The sequence below is a fragment of the Apostichopus japonicus genome, chromosome 7 (genome assembly GCF_037975245.1).
Source record: "Apostichopus japonicus isolate 1M-3 chromosome 7, ASM3797524v1, whole genome shotgun sequence".
Lineage (NCBI taxonomy): Eukaryota > Metazoa > Echinodermata > Holothuroidea > Aspidochirotida > Stichopodidae > Apostichopus > Apostichopus japonicus.
The window spans coordinates 866,867-884,155 of NC_092567.1; the positions used below are offsets into that span (position 1 = coordinate 866,867).

Genomic DNA, 17,289 nt, shown 5'->3' on the forward strand with positions numbered 1-17,289 from the left:
ATGTTGAAGTGTTCTCAAATATAGCGTAATGTATTTTACCACTCAAAACAACAACACAAACTTTTCTTCAAAGGTGTACAAACAACATTTTTCATGGGGTATATCGTTTTCGACCGACGAGTTTTTTGACCGACTACCGTTAGTCCGTGACTCCCCGATAACATTCTATTTTAATAATCAATTAAGTGATATATTCAACGTCATTTATTCACTTAATTATAAAAGTATTTTTACACAATTTCCCTACATATTAAGTCACATTAACACATGTATGACTACTGGGTCAACAATTTCGGGCTAATTCTGGCAGATTGTAACAAAAAAGTTTCTAGACACCATTTTCTCTCCACCTGGGATATATTATTAAGTCGTGACAAGTAATATACAGTCATTAATAGTCCAACACAATATCATGCGATTGAAAAGAGATATAACTGCCATACTAAACTAGTAAATCTTGGTTAAAGTATAATAATAGGATAAAAACAAAACATCCACCAGTACAAAACTTAGAAACATAGTAAATGTACTGTATGGGTTAAGAGGAAGATAGTATATTTACAAACACACATCAGTTATATGTAGCCGTGAATTGAGTAAAATGACTAGTAATCAATCATCACGATATTCAATGCACAGTATTTGGTAAGGCTATATCACATACCAATACAGTGCTGTATTGATTACTATAATGTTCTATCTTGCAACCGGGCATATCTTTGAATTTTCTACATTCAACGTACGTAAAAAGGTGGTTTTTAATGATTTTTACTTTGTTAATTTAATGTTTCTGTCACTCCAGAGTAACACTTCAAAGAATGGTTAGATCTTTCTTTACAAACCAATGAATTAACAATAAGAGTTTTGTCTCAATTGAGGAGATAATCTAATCATTTCATTCGCACTTAAATGACCATTCATTCATCCATCAATGACGCGTAAATATTGTAAAAGCAATCTTCTGCAATCAAGATATAGCGTGTTCTCAAAAGATAAATAAACATCGTACGTGTATTGTTTAAGATAATTTCAATTCAGTTAGTATATGTAAGTTATATACAGATACACGATATGAGACTCAATACACACATCCAGCTGAAATGATTGCTGCGTGAAATCTTTCGAGCATAACATTACTAGAGTATAGGATAACAATGGTTTTGTATTAGACAATGCAAGTACTCAAACTGGGGGTTTATTCATTTCGTCAGCAGAAATAAACTTCCACATAAGGTATTTTAACTTTTGTGTTTTTCTTTCTATACTATTATGGATGACGCTGCTTCTTTATTGTCGGATTTCAACTCCGTCGGGCATTGTTATTACGATGACTCACGAATCATTTTGCCTATGGCAAGCCAAAAGATGATCAAGACTTGAGCAAAAACTTCAGTCGTAATATCTGCCATTTGAGACAGTTTGCCAATGAAAACTATTCTATATTGTCACCCCATATCATGCTTCAAGGAACTCGTATCGGCAATATGAATAGTTCCAAACCTTTATATGATAAAACCCTGGTAGAAATTCCAGTAGAACCCAGTTAAAAAATCAACTGGGTTCTACTAGGGCCTACTATGTTTAACTGGTGTTTAACTGTGTTTAACTTGGTTTTTAACTGTGTTTAACTGGTTTTTAACTGTGTTTAACTGGGTCTTACTGGGCTCCAACTGGGCTATGCTGAACATAAGCTAAGTTCAACTGGGTTTACACAATGTTCAACTGGGTTTGTTCAGGCCCAACTGAGTATGAACTATGTTTGAACTGATCCAGTTGGGTTTCAACTGGGTTTCACTGGTTTTTGCACTAGCCCAACTGGGTTTGAACTATGTTGACTGGTGAACTTGCCCTGTTGGGGTTGAACTAGGTTTCAACTGGTTTTGCACTGGCCAACTGGGTTTGGACTATTGGCTGGTGAACTGACCCAGCTGGGGTTTAACTAGGGTTCACTGGTTTGCACAAGCCCAACTGGGTTTGAACTATGTGTACTGGTGAACTTGCCCTGTTGGGGTTGAACTAGGTTTCACACTGGCCTAACTGGGTTTGGACTATGTTGACTGCTTTTATTTTAGGCGTAATTATCAAGAATATTATAATGTAAGTTCGTAAGCAGTAACCGTATCGTAATATATTGAAAATGCTAAATTAGCCAACTTATGAGGGGTGTAAAATAAATCTTTGTCATATTTATCACAGTTATGATTAAACGATTACATTTTTGTACCGCAATGATTAAAAATATGAAATATTTACTATATAATAAATTTGAAAAAATTATGTTATACTTTGCTCGTCGATTTGAACAATTGGTAGGCAAAATGCCTTCCTAGTGCATAATAGTATGATCCGACTAAATTTGAACTTTGACATTTGTCCCTTGCGTTAGCGCTAAATTTATAAATTCCGAATCCGCAAACCACATACGCCAACAGAAGCTTCGCAGAATAATCGCATTTGTAACAGATTTTGCCAACAATTTTAAATTATTACCGCGGCTAAGTTCCCTCCTTTGTGATCTTGCAGTATCTTTATATTATTGACACATTCTTGTAACATTATAATTGATTGTAAACGTGCTCTTTATCATAAATATTTGAATTGAACAGAAACTTTATATAAAGTGACCTAGGACTATAGTATAGGCTAGGCCTAACAAACCGGTTCCCTACTAGGTATACCACATGGTTCAATTACTAACGTTAGACATATCCTAACGCTATAGTTGCCTAGCTTATAGGGAATTGAACAGAAACTTTATATAAAGTGACCTAGGCCTACTGTGGGACTATAGTATAGGCTAGGCCTAACAAACCGGTTCTCTACTAGGTATACCACATGGTACAATTAGTACTAACGTTAGACATATCCTAACGTTATAGTTGCCTAGCTTATGTGGGCCTAACCTAGTTATACTCAAGTTAACACCTATATTTAGCCGCATGATTTTAGGAAAGTTATCGTCAACTAGCAAACATAATAGCAATTTTCAAAATTTCCGCAATTGCCTGGATTGTTGTTTCAAACATGAAGTGTCATATTGGCATAATAACATACTTTGCAAAAGTCATTAGCCTAGTGAAGTGTACAGCATACACGTATATGCTACGAATGTGAGGATGCCCTACACTGAACATATGATTAAACTATCAATCTAATTTCAAATGAGGCTTCATTTGTACAGTGTAAGAAGGTCAGCTCTTACATAAAGTTTTGTTTTGTACCATAATTTTACTTGTTTATTAGTGTGCTCACTGTACAGAGGGCTATATATTGTACAGTATATTTGTATGTTGTCTTTGTGGCATCAAAAGGGTTGATTAACAACTCTCTCTTCTGGGTTGCTAGGCAACTATCTTGTTCTTCCTGGAAATTAGCCCTCACAGGAAATGGGGTCTGTGTGTATATATTTTAGAACAAAGGAGTTTTGTGAGGGTATAGGGAGTTGGCAGTTGGCTATGAGTATCTGAGCAAGGCAGTTGTAAAAGAAGAGAAAGATAGTTTAATGGCTGGATAGTTTGTTTTAAACCTTAATCTACATAGTTCAAGTTACTGTAGACCTTATTATTTTATGGAAGTTGTGATATTCAACTGACAGTCTGGGACACCATTTATTATAAAGGATACTATTTACTATAAAGGATATTATTTTACAATAAAGGATATTCCAGGACACCATCACTTATAAAGGACATTATTTTACTACAAAGGATATTGACATTATTTTACTGAAAGGATACCCTGGAACACTATTTCATATAAATTAAAGGATACTTTTTTGTTGGGATCGGACATTCATCATACCATTTATTGGGTTCAACTATACTGATGTCGTAGAATATCTGACGTCGTGGAAGATCTGAGGTCCTAGAATACTTGATGTCACCAGTAGGCCAACTCACCAGAACAGACTTTTAAATTAAGTGTATTTCGTTATATTTTGGGTGCGCACCTCACGACTGTAAGTTGTTTCATTTAATTCTTTGACTGGGCCCAGATCAGCTGTACATTGTTTGTTATTCATAATTATAATTTCCTTTGATACAATCCAGTTGAGTTCTCCATTTTTTTTATGTGTCTTGCTCTGTGTTAGGTCATCACACCAAACCCAGAGTTCTCTGATCAAGAACAAAAATTTATTTTCAGTGGCTAACACCCTTACATACAGTATAGATCTACTGTTAAAAAATGAAAACTTCTTATAGTTTGGTGTTATATAAGTGTAGATAACACCAGTTGAGAATCCCAATTCAAACTACTTAAAAATAAAAGCAGTAAAACATAGTTCACCCAGTTTAACCCAGCAAAACATAGTTGACCCAGTTGAACCCAGTAAAACATAGTTGACCCAGTAAAACAGAGTTGAACCAGTTGGACCCAGTAAAACATAGTTGAACCAGTTGGACCCAGTAAAACATAGTTGAACCAGTTGGACCCAGTAAACATAGTTGAACCAGTTGGACCCAGTAAACATAGTTGAACCAGTTGGACCCAGTAAAACATAGTTGAACCAGTTGGGAACCCCAGTTCACCCATTTCAACCTAGTTCAAATTTGGGCCAATTTCCGTATAGAAAATTCCAGTTGAACCCAGTTCAAAAGTTCAACTGGAATTTCCACCAGGGACCACGATAATTCTGCTCAAACTGTCAGTTCTTGCGCTTTAAGCGTCACAGTACTTCTTGTAAACAAACGTCCGAACTTAGCAGAGAATAATATAGTGGGATGTTAGTTATGAACATGATCGTTGAATAAAGCGCATCATTCCAAATACTATTAATTAGCAAATCGCTCCAAACAGCCAATCACGTTTGAAGACAAGATATTTTCCAAGCAAGCAATGTATAAAGTGTTATAAAATATCTACTGTAAAAAAATAACATTTGATACCACGAACCAGCGAATGAAATTATGAAACGTTGATCTAACAAAGTTCCTCCTGTCCAACTAATTATGTTTTGTTTTACCATGATCATGAACAATCATTGCAAAGAATGAATCAAACCAGTTCAATTAGAATTATGAACCGTCTGTTTATTTATATGTAAGTACATTATAACAACGATATACTTCTATTGTTCGAAATTGACAGTTGTTGAATGACATGGAACTTTGTTGCGCAACGTCGATGACAAATACAAATGTTAGCAACCGGTAACCAAGACGGTAGACAGAATAAATGAATTAAATTCTATAACTGAAATTTCGCAGAGTATAAGCAAAAGGATGCCAAAATATGTTGTCTTAATTCGCATTAACGACATATTGATTGTTCGCTGCATAGTTGTAAGATGGTGGTACACCTTGGATGTTTGAAGTATATGGTGCTGACTGACCATTGGTTGTGATCACTGCAGGGTACGAGGCCTGGGTATTGATTGGTTGATGTGGTGGCTGGGTGGGTTGGTATACAATCTAGAAATTTAGAATTGATGGATATCAGATATCAGACGGAGTAAACTTATACATGAACATCATATCATATCATTAATCATATCATATCATATTGTATCACTATATTACTATATTATTAAGTCCTGTACTAAAGACGGTTCGCGTACTTGTGAAGGAATTCTAACATCATGTCATGTTGCAGATCGATAACTATATTATATAAATATATTTGGAATTTCGTTGTTTTATTGCAAATAGTATATAAAACTGGACCTTTCTGTGAAATAATGACATATTAACTGCACCTTAAAACATGATAGCAATTGCTATTCAAGCTATGTGGTGTTCAGTTTGAAACTTAAGCCGGTACTGGGTATCCATTACAATTTGTTAATTTGTAGTGACGATGTAACGAACAAATCCCAGAATGATAAACGAGGGAATAGTAGTAGTAGTAAGTACTAGTAGTAGTTTTAGTAGTGGTAGTAGAAATATTCCATGTGATCTATTTAAACCAAACATTTTACAATTTTTTATTGTGCATTATATGATGTCTTTGCTGACATATCCTTAAGTTGTAATATATTTACAGCTTCTCCTTTTTAAAGAATTATATTTGACGAAATAAACAAATAAACAGAAGTATATATAAGACAAATCTGAACTTTTGTGCTTAAATGAAATCCTAAATGATCATATCAGAAATGATTAGTATCGTCTTATGACATAGAAAATATGACAAACGTTTATCCACTTCTGCTTCAGGGACGTAGCCAAAAATTTGAAATGGTGGAGTAGAATTTGAAAAGGGCCACTTCTCACAACAGGAGAATTATTACACCTAACGTAGCGCCATCATTTACAAAGAAAGTTTTGCTCAAAATGCCTCCCACGTTGCAGGAAGTAATAATAATATACAGTAACAGCATTGTATAATGTAGCACACGAACTTTCAGAGAAAAGATTGAGAAGGGTCGCTTAGCCTACTTCAATCTGAAAAGAGGGCTTTAATGATATTTCCTGTTTTTAGTTAAATTCAATTTTACAGGTTACTGAAAGAGAGGGAGACGATATCTCCCATTGATCCCCTAGCTACGTCCCTGGCAGACGTCTAACTAATACGTCTGCAATTCACAACGCTATTGTACTTTGGAGAAATTGTTGTTATTTCTTAAGATATCAGGGAAATAAAGGTTTGTCAAATTATAACGATAACGTTCTTAGCAATGTACTGTTGTACAACATTGTAAACAAATCTAAGGAAACAGTGACCACACTTACCATTTGCTGAGGCTGATTGTTACTTCCAGGACAAACTGCAACACAGGTGAAGCTTGCTCCGATGATGGCAGCCAGTGATTGGATGGCACAGGTTACAGCCAATAAGATGTAAAACGCCAAATGAGCTTTATACTGGTGCACATTCCCATTACCGTAGTAGTTGTAGTGGTAGCTGTAGTAGTACTGTTAAAAAATACGTCATGATGACATCATAGAACATGAGCTTTACATTTCTTTTACTACATTGTTAGCTCTGTATTTGCCCCAGAACAATGGTACGTTTAAGATGTTTTCTTAGCCTCCGATGTACTCTGAATTCAAGGTTTTGTATTATCAACGTATACTTCTGTGTTTAAATGGTTGTATACAAGCAACAATAAAGAAAAAGAGAATGTTTTTTTGTTACCATGTGGATTTCTTTCAGAAGTAAAATTTGAAAATTAATTAACGGTGATTTAACGTCTGTTCTTTAGCTAAAACGGCCTTTTGAAAACAGTTAACAATGACAACCGTAGTATTCCGTTAATACAAAATGAGGTCACGTTGAGAAAAAAATGGTTTGCTGTTCATGACAGGTCTTAGAAACAATTGCAACAAATTATTGCTCAACGCTATGGGATACAAATTTTGTTTCATATATTTAGTTCACACTACATCTAAACGATGATAATACTTACTTTCGATGAACCTACGCAATTTGCCGCAACTGCTGAACTGATGACACCGCCACCACCAATGACTGACGCAATGATGGCCAGAATCATGTAAACAATGACCTGCAATAATAAGAACAATTCGCAAGAGGGATTTGTTTTAAAATCGGGGTAACCATGAGGCTCTTGAAGCCAATTCCCATTTAGAGAGTTTTTTTACGCAACCCAAAACTGGATTTTTTAAACGTAAATTTGTACATTTTGCTGCAAATGTATCATTATGTTTGTGACTAGGTCTACAAGGAAGGTAGGGCTAATAACTGTTTTTAATTGAAGACTTTGGTGTGATCCGTATGTTAAGCGTAAGAACAACAATGTAGGCAACAAAGTAGAGTTAATGTAACACGAATATTAAGGAAACTTGAAGTCGTGGTTAAATTGATTACATATGTATTATATAGTTCCCTTAATATTCGGTTCGTATCCCCGTAACGTTAACATTTCCCGAACGTTTCCTTACTAAAGTATCATATTTAATCAAGGGTTGGGCGAAATGACCAGGCTGGTTGGGCGAAATGACCAGGCTGGTTGAGCGAAATGGTTGTAATAATAATAATAATAATAACAAAATAAGAATAATGAAACTAATCATCATCATCATCATCATCATCATCATCATCATCATCATCATCATCATCATCATCATCATCATCATCATCATCATCATCATCATCATCATCATCATCATCATCATCATCATCATCATCATCATCATCATCATCATCATCATCATCATCATCATCATCATCATCATCATCATCATCATCATCATCATCATCATCATCATCATCATCATCATCATCATCATCATCATCATCATCATCATTTTATCGCAGACGGGAGCTTACCATGCACTTGTGTCGCATGCTTGCTATTCCAAAACTTCCTGTGACAATGGCAAACTATAAAAAGAAAAAAAAAAAGCGGTTTATACCACATGGATTTCTAAATGTCATGGCTTTCTGATCATTTTTAGTCAAGTAAAATCGTAGTGGTTCGTTTAGCTTAAAACGAGATCATATCAAACGGTTTCATGGTTACAGTTTAAACTTAAGCTGCTATTGGTACAAAATGTATCGAGGTATGTCATTGTAATAATGCTTTAATATATTTAGTGCTGTTTTGACTATAAATGATCAAAAAGCCATTGCAGGAGACGTTACAGTGCAAACGCAACTAGTTGATGCAGTTACGAACCTTTTGCATGTTTTTTCAACTTATTTAAGACCGGACCCTTTTGTTGGAAAGTAAAACGATTTCTCCCTACCCCTACCCCCCCCCCCCCCACCTCCACTCTCTGATGTACTAAGGATTAACCAAACGTTCCTTAGCTCTTCTATGAATGAAGGTCGTGAATCCCAAATATGATGATGAACCAATAATTAATTAGAAAAACATGACATCATGCATAGAAAGACTTACCACGCCACCCCAGATTCCCCAACCAATAAATTCGGCTACACAATAGCTACGTGGTACCGCTAAGAGAACAATGGCCCAGAGTATTTCGAAAACCCCCATCACAATAATGACACCTCCGGTAATGACTCGTACTGTCGATCCCTTCAGTGATGAGCTATTATACTGCTGTTGATTCCAGCCCGATGGTGAATTTTGCTGATATTGTGGTTGAGGTTGAGCCATTTCGAGTTAAGGTTTGTGCTCGGCGTATTTATTGGTAATGTGTTTATCTGTTAAAAGTAATCATGACAACAGTTATATAACAGTATATCACCTTATATTATACTGTGTTGCCTTTCAAATCTTAATATGAATTATTAAATGGGTTATTTTTTTGCGCTGGGAAACATATAGTCATATACCATGTGATGTACAATCAATGTTTGGATACTATAACACAGAACCTTTCTTTGATATTAACTATTCAACTCTTCATAAGCACTCGCTATCATGACAATTACTTTAACTCCAGTACTAATAGTTCATATCAACTTCTATTTATCGATAATTCACGGTAAGTCTTGGTGATGCATGAAATTCAAGGAAGCATGGATTATGCATATAACATTAAGGGTGGAAGCTTTACAAGTGAGAGATCACGTTTCAATGCGAATATCTATACATGGAATTGTATGTTGTGACGCCATCTCTCAAAATACTACACAAATTGAATATACCAACATTAAATAAATTCTATTAGTAAAGACGCTCCTCCCTCCTAACATGATGATGGTTTATTTCACGTTCAGAGTCTCTCATCAATTACAGCGACTGTACTTTACTATGTGCATATAGTTCTGTTATCGCAAAACAGGATCCATCCACCAACACAATATACATCAACTTTGTTTTGCGTTTTCTTGTCGGAGTGAGGAATTAAAATAAAATAATGCGCAAACGGTTTACAACATATATTTTGGAAGCTTCACAACAAGTGTATATGCTTTCTTGTGTAACGAACAAGTCTTATTAATAATGTTCTCGTAAGCACGCCTACACACAAACACACAGAACAACTTCGATGAAAACCTATATGCTCACCAGTTATGGCGGCTGAATTTAATCACTCACCGTTATACTTTAAAACACACGTAGCTTTTTAAAATCCAAGCATAGTTAAACGTAGGTAGAAAGTAGAAAGCGACATAATAATTACCTATGAAGACAGGAAAAATAAACCTGGAGATTGAACGAAATATCTCTCTGAGTACACTAAACTGAGAACAAACCGTTGTGTAGTACTTGATTTGCTAAATATTAAGTATGAAAAATTGCACATTGAACGTCGAAACGCAATGAACAAGGCCATTTCAACCGTGACGTCAATAGCACAATGAATCCCGTGCGTTATGTTTGTATACCTTCATTTAAACTTCATTTAACCCGTGTTCATTCAAGCAAAGCCAATGTAGTTTATTAAGTGAAATACAAAAGTCGATATTCCACATTTTCTCCTGTAATGCCTATTTATAGAACATTACTCAGTTTGCTGTCGTTTTACTGTTAAGTATCGTATTATAAAGGCGGTATATATAACTTCAAACAGGAAATTGATTTATTTATTGAAGTACGGAATGGCAATAGAAAATAACATGCAAAGAATAAAACGTACCCAGGTAGACAATATTTATTTATTTGTTTCTTTTTTCTCCACAGAAGTACAAAGCGGAGGGAAGTCTTCCATAAAGCTTAAAAGGCTTAACAAAGTGGAAGACTCCCAAACGAAAAAAGTAATTAATAAATACAAATTGAATTTTTGCTACATAATGTACAGTCACTGTTGAAGTAAATAACTCATTTACATAATTTAATATGATGATATCAATTCTTTTTTTAAACATTACTTAAATGAATTCTTTGTAGTCTTAGATTTAACGATATTGCTTAATGAGTTCCATAACTTAGTTGCACGGTTGCGAAAGCTGCGTGTACCTAATTTCGTATGATAGAAGTTGCAATGAGCATTTTGTCTATTTCGGGTATTTTAATTGTATAATTCTACATTAATTGTAAAGACATTATGAAAGGAGCCCGGAAGTAGCCCATGCCATGCTTTATACGTAAATACAGCAAGTTGTAGCCTTATAATATCATTTAATTTCAGCAGGTTCTGACCATTAAACAATGGACTAGTATGCTGACGAAATGCAGCTAGTGTTATGTTACGAATTGCACCTTTTTGTAGTTTATTGAGACGGCCAAGACAAGTTATGTTAGCACCACACAAAATAATAGAACAGTAGGACAGATGAGGTAGAATGAGCGTATTATAAATCATTCTTAGAATGTGTTTCGATAGGAAATGTTTTATTTTAGCGAGTATACCAATTTTCCTTGCAACCTTTGAACATATTACTGAAATATGTTGTTGCCAACTTAGTTTTGAATCAATATATACACCTAAAAATTTTATGTAGTCAAGGGTTGTTGGAGGAATTAAAAACAATGTAGTGTGTTTTGTTGACATTAATAGAAAGCTTGTTTGACCGAAACCAGTTACTAAACTTTTCTAGTTCATTAGATACAGTAATAGGTAGGATGCTAATATTGTCAGAGTCGAAAAAAAAAGTGGTGTCATCAGCAAACAGAGTAACTTTTGCAATATTGGACACTTGACATATGTCGTTTACACAAATAATGAATAATAGAGGTCCCAGGATAGATCCCTGTGGTAAACCACAATGGACTTGGACAAGATCAGAGTTATGTGACTTATACGCAGTAAATTGGTAACGGTGAGATAGGTAGCTGTCGAACCAATTTAGAGTAGTACCTCTTATGTGCAACTTATTCAGTTAAATAGAATGATTAATGGTATCAAACGCTTTTCGTAAGTCTAGAAATACACCAATGCAATTCTTATGTTGATCAAGTTTACTGTAGAGATTATCAATTGCATCTACCAGAGCGAGCTCAGTGGAGTGATTGTATCGAAATCCGTACTGTTGTTTATTGAAAATGTTGAGTTTATCCAAGAATCTACAAATACGATTAAACAATAGTCCTCCTGTAAGTTTCGCAAAACAAGAGAGTAACGATATTGGCCGGTAATTTTCATATACATTGTTCTGGCCATTTTAGTAAATTGGTAAATCTTTAGCAATTTTCAACTGTATTAAATGATAGGTTACAAATATGGGCTAGTGGTGTGACAATATACTTAGCGGCCTGTTTGATAATATCAGGACTGAAATCGTCATATCCTGCAGCCTTTTTTGGGTTTAATTTGCAGTGTCGATAGTTTTCAGTAATTCTTCTTCCGTTACGAGGAAGATGAACATGACTTTGGGTTGGGATTTCTGCGTTTGTGCAAACAAATCTCAGCTTTTTCAAGGGGTTTAATCTTGCTGGCCAGTGAAGGGCCTACATTTACAAAGTAATTGTTAAAACTATTAGCAATTTCCTGGTTGTCCGTGACAACGTTTTGGTTATGGTGAAAGGCCGTAGAATATGACGATTGACTGACATTTTTTGTAAGAGTTCATTGACTGTTTTCCAGGAACCATTAATGTTATTATTGCTCTCGATAAATTTATTGTGAAAGTATAGTTTCTTTGATGTTCTGATAATATGTGTTAATTTATTTCGATAAATAATGTAACATACCTTCTTGTTATTCGATGTTGGATCCTTTAATTGACGTCTATACAAATGATTTTTCTTTTTTATTGATTTTAATATACCACTAGTAATCCAAGGGTGTCTCTTTTTACGTTTTTTTCTTACATTAATAACATGCACTGGAAAACAGTCATTGTACATATAACTAAAATGATTAAATAATACATTATAAGATACATTAGCATCCTTTTCATTAAGAACATCATCCCAATGCTTATATTCTAATTGGGGAATCAAATTACTGATATTATTTATATTGTAATTACGAATACGTTTACTATCTCTATTATAGTTTCTAAGTCTTGAATTATTGTCAAGGAAGATGGGAAAGTGGTCGGTAATGTCGGTTACAAATATGCTTGAGTTAATTGCAGAATCATCATTAGCAAATATGTTATCAATTAAAGTTGACGATGTACTTGCAACACGGGTAGGATTTGTAATTGCTGGATAAAAATTATTCGAAAAAGCTAAGTTGAGAAAATCTGTAGATAAGTGGTCGTCAAGTAAGTTATTGTTGAAATCACCCATGATATAAGAATTACTACGTGATTCTGTTAATTTGCCATAAATGTTTTGAAACTAAAATTCGTCATAAGAACCCGTCGGTGGTCTATAAATAATGCCAAAAACGTAATGCTTTCTGCCATTTGGGGGGGGGGGGGGGGTGATCTCTATGAAAAGAGACTCAATTGAGTCATTTAATACAGAGAGATCGTCTCTGCATTTGTAATTATAGTTTTTTTTAATGAATTAACAAACCCCACCTCCCCTTCTTTTATGGCGGTGTTTTTCTACAAGTCGATAATTATTAATATTGATGATGGATGTATTATTATTGTCATTCAACCAAGTTTCCGTAAAGCCCAAGGTCCAGAATTCGTTATTAAGTAATGAGATGAAAGTGGTAATATTATCAAAATTTTTGTTAAGACTCCGACTGTTCATATGGAAAATGGTAAAACCATTACTAGGGGTAAATTATTATACTTATCGATGTTATAATACTCACAGGAAATATTATCCCTTGTTTCTATTTTGTTTTTTGTTGAATCCATTAATACAAGAAAGAGTATGATGACGATGACGATATAGAAGTCAGGTTTGATTATTTTTGCTTCTTACGGTTCTAACCTTGCTAAGTTTTGGTGTTGGTGTTTTCTTCTTGTGTCTTACAAAAATGAAGTTGTCTTCATCCAAAGACATGTGCCTTTTAAGGTGTGCCATAGAGTCATTTACAGTTTCAGTGGTGTCTCCAATATTTCCTGGTTGGATTTTACGTTCTGTTGGTCTTTGTAGTCGGGTTTACTGTGCTTCGTCAGTGGGAGTTTTCTTGGTCGCTGTGGTCGTAGCCTTCGCTTTCTTGGGAGATTTCGGTGGTTTCTGCTGTGGCTGGATGGTGGTAGGCAGAGGTGAAGGGCCTTCTGCAACGTTGTCCTCTATTGGTTTCTCAGCATTGTCTGGTGTCTCACTGTTAGTTTCCATTGTATCTTGTGCATCCAGATCATTTTCATTTTGGTCAACTTCTTCCGTACAATCAAAACTTTTGTGTCCGAACTGTTGACATCGAAAGCACTTCACTTTCGGGCAACGCCTTTCTGCGTGTCCTTGTTTTCCGCAAATTCGGCAAATGTATTTCGGGCATTCTTTCATCGTGTGTTTCTCACTCAGCCAGTTATTACATACCTTGATTTGGCCATTATGCTTGACTCTCATGTGTATGTTGTCAATAGTCACTGCGTACGGTAGGCTTTTAGCGTTGGTTGGCATCTGCAATCTCGCGTATCGAATGCCATTTTCAATCTCTGGGAACTCCTCGTAGTGATTTCTTGTCCAGTCTGTTTTCACCAAGCAGCCATATCCTTCAAGTTTCGACGAGAGTTCGGCATCCTCGATATAACTTGGAATACCGTATAGGCTTACTGTTCATATCGTTTTCTCTACACCGACAACATTACTATATTCTCCTTTAGTTTCTAATCCGGTTTCTTGGATCAGTTCAGCATCGGCTCCATTCTTCAAAGTAACAATCCATTGTCCAGACGTTTTGACGCAACCTATTATTCTTTGGTTCCCGACATCAGCGTGAATCGATTTTACTAAGTCCGTGTAGCTATAGTCTTTATCAAACACTCTAACACTGTTCTCCTTCAGATTGATTGGAGCCGATTTCGCGGAATCTATTCTAGCACTATCGCATACCTCAGCGGCGTTCGACTACTCACATAGATTTGTTTAGGGTAAAAAATAAGGAAGCTAAGCGTTTGTCCACAAAAATAGGCAATTCAAAGCCGTCATATAAGGCTACGTAAAGGTTTTGAGTTAATTTACCCCGTATCAAACTTTCGTAACGGTTAAGTAACGTTGTAAAAAATGTTGAAAAGATGAGACACGTCTTGCAGTCTCAACTGTCAACTGTCAAGTTATATATAAGAAGAAAAGAAATCGTCGTTTCTATGTTTCGATCAAATATAATCATACTTTTAACAGTGATAAAATTATTGTGAAATTGTCCTCATTTTGTAACTGAGGAGTGGGTCCCCGTAAGAATTAACATTAGACATTTAACAACGAGACCGTTGACATCGGTACATATGGCAAGCACATATTGTGATAGTATTTGACATTGCCATGATACCTGTGAAGGTTCCATGTCACTTAAATGTTTCCCCTTGGAGTTGTAGCAACACTCGATCTGCATTAAATTTCACCTTCGATCTCTGTCATTTGGTTCGATGTGCCTGAGAGACACAAGGGTTCATCCCGGTGACCTTCCCACCAAGTTTGCAGAAATCGGTCCAGCCGTTCTGGGGGAGCTTTGGACACAAATTGTATGAAAATATATAATTTGACCTTTAACCACGTGACCTGTGACCTTCAAGTTTGATTCCCATGGCAACCACACATTTTGAAAATGCTTGACATTCCTATTATACTTGACCATTGACCTTTGTCATTTGGTTAGGAGGGTCTTCGAGACAAAAAGATTTACCCTGGGGTACCTTCCCACCAAGTTTGAAGAGAATCGCCCCAGCCGTCTATTACGAATTTTATGACACCAAATTGGGCTAAAAAATTCATTTGACCTTTAACCACGTGACTTTTGACCTCGGTTTCCATGGCTAATTTTGATAGTACTTCACCGTTTTATTATATACGAAATGTCTTTTGAAAATGATATGCTTGATGAGTCTGTTGAGCATTAACCGTGTTATGATGTACTGGACTTTGTTCGTTGTTCACTGTTTGCAAAGATGTAAAGAAGTCAAAGAAATTCAAAAGGTACGGTAGTATCATATGCTCACTCGACTTGTTTACACCTTGCTCACTAGCCATTGGTGCCAAATTCTGTTTTTTTTTTAAAACTCCCATTTTACCTGTACTGTTTATTAGTGTGTCTTTTCCGTGCTCTTTCTTCACTCCTATTCAACGATTGTTTCATATGTGGACCATGTTTTTAGAAAATCATTACTCGAGATAGGAATACACTAGAGAGCTTCCCATAGCTTTTTTTTGCACATAAAACAGCCTGCATCAATAAACAACTGGACTTTTCTTTTTTGTCTTCAAAGATTTGATTACATTAAAAAACCGGTCGTTTTGACCTTTTTTTTCTAAAAAATCGTGAGAAAAGTTAAAAATTTCAATCAACTATAACCCTTTCCGATACAACTAGCTAAGACATACAATCAAATCAGGAGCCTCACGTATTTGAAACGGTATTTAGCACATATTATCATGGCTAAATACTACGAAGAGGCGTTATACCCATGAAGATATATTTTGTATTTTTAAACAGCTGTAAAGTATATGTGTTATGTTTCGGGGAAGCCCAAGGTTTATCCGATACATTTTTCCCGAGTTATTGCAACTACTGTGGACTTAAGGTGAAAGGCAAATTAGAACATGGGAAGTTGTGGTGTTCCATCGAGGATTGTAATATGACTCGATAAACACTCATTTTCAACATGAGTCAGAAACCTACATTGGGGCTAAGTCCGTTTTAGAGAAATGACGGTTTCGACGACAGTACCTTAGAAACGTTCCTTTTGTTCCGTCTTCATATATTCTGCTGCAGATGGTACATGGACAATGTGTCATTATTAGGAAAACTCTTCGTTGGACAAGTTTTATAACAGAAATGCTTAAGAACAAGTCTTAGTTTGGATAATATTGGAAAGTACCGTAGTGCTGCAGTATGGTTATGAAATAATCTAAATTTCGCGTATAGCTTTTGTCTTAATCATGCATGATTACACTTTGATTAAGGTTTACTCGTTTATTATGGCACTTATACCTCTTTTCAATCACGTAAGTCAACCGTAACCCCCCCCCCCCCCCAGACTGCTCAAAGTGCTTGAACCCGAAAAGAAAAGCCATATCCCTATTGAGACCATGACAGTGTGACCGTACTTTAAGGATCAATTCAACTTCAACAAGGAGGTCGAATTGATATTTGATATGGGGATATTCGTCCGGGGTTATTTATCCGGGGGGTAATTGTCTAGGGGGTATTCGTCCGAGGAGGTAGTTGTCCGGGTGGGTAGTTGTCCGGGGTATTGTCCTCGGGGGTAATCGTCCGGGGGTATTTGTCCGAGGTATATTTGTCCGGTGGGTAATCGTCCAGGGGGTTATTGACTGGGGGGTAATCGTCCGGCTGTATTTGTCTTGGTGGTATTTGTCCTGTCACGTATTGATTGAACTATTTCTTTTCATTACAATCGTCTACAAAATACCAATTTAACGTTACGTAGTGAGCCTTTTCAAAAGTAAGCACTTCTATAAACTATTAATGAATATAAACGAATGAGAGCATTATGATA

The 17,289-nt window shown here is 35.7% G+C and overlaps 1 protein-coding gene across 3 annotated transcripts; it reads right to left on the minus strand.

Annotated features, from left to right (window-relative positions):
• Positions 1-56: 56 nt before the first annotated feature.
• On the minus strand, positions 57-10,175 carry LOC139970254 (uncharacterized). 3 transcript variants are annotated; one of them, XM_071975923.1, is made up of 6 exons: positions 9,917-10,175; positions 8,807-9,075; positions 8,233-8,286; positions 7,349-7,447; positions 6,672-6,854; positions 57-5,411 (listed from the first exon to the last, which is right to left on the minus strand). In XM_071975923.1, exons 2-6 carry the CDS (start codon positions 9,026-9,028, stop codon positions 5,241-5,243), a joined length of 729 nt encoding a protein of 242 aa, XP_071832024.1. In that variant the 5' UTR covers positions 9,029-9,075; positions 9,917-10,175; the 3' UTR covers positions 57-5,240. The 3 variants fall into 3 exon arrangements, with proteins under 3 accessions (XP_071832024.1, XP_071832025.1, XP_071832023.1); XM_071975924.1 differs by having other exon boundaries at positions 9,887-10,175; XM_071975922.1 differs by having other exon boundaries at positions 10,002-10,174.
• Between the last annotated feature and the right edge of the window lie 7,114 nt (positions 10,176-17,289).

Bases quoted from the DNA above. Each gene is read 5' to 3' on its own strand.
- LOC139970254 (XM_071975923.1), bottom strand. From the start codon at position 9,028: ATGGCTCAACCTCAACCACAATATCAGCAAAATTCACCATCGGGCTGG. The intron at 8,287-8,806 runs GTAAGTCTTTCT...TTCTTTTTATAG, and splicing joins GGGGAATCTGGGGTGGCGTG to TTTGCCATTGTCACAGGAAG. The intron at 7,448-8,232 runs GTAAGCTCCCGT...TTATTATTGCAG, and splicing joins GCATGCGACACAAGTGCATG to GTCATTGTTTACATGATTCT.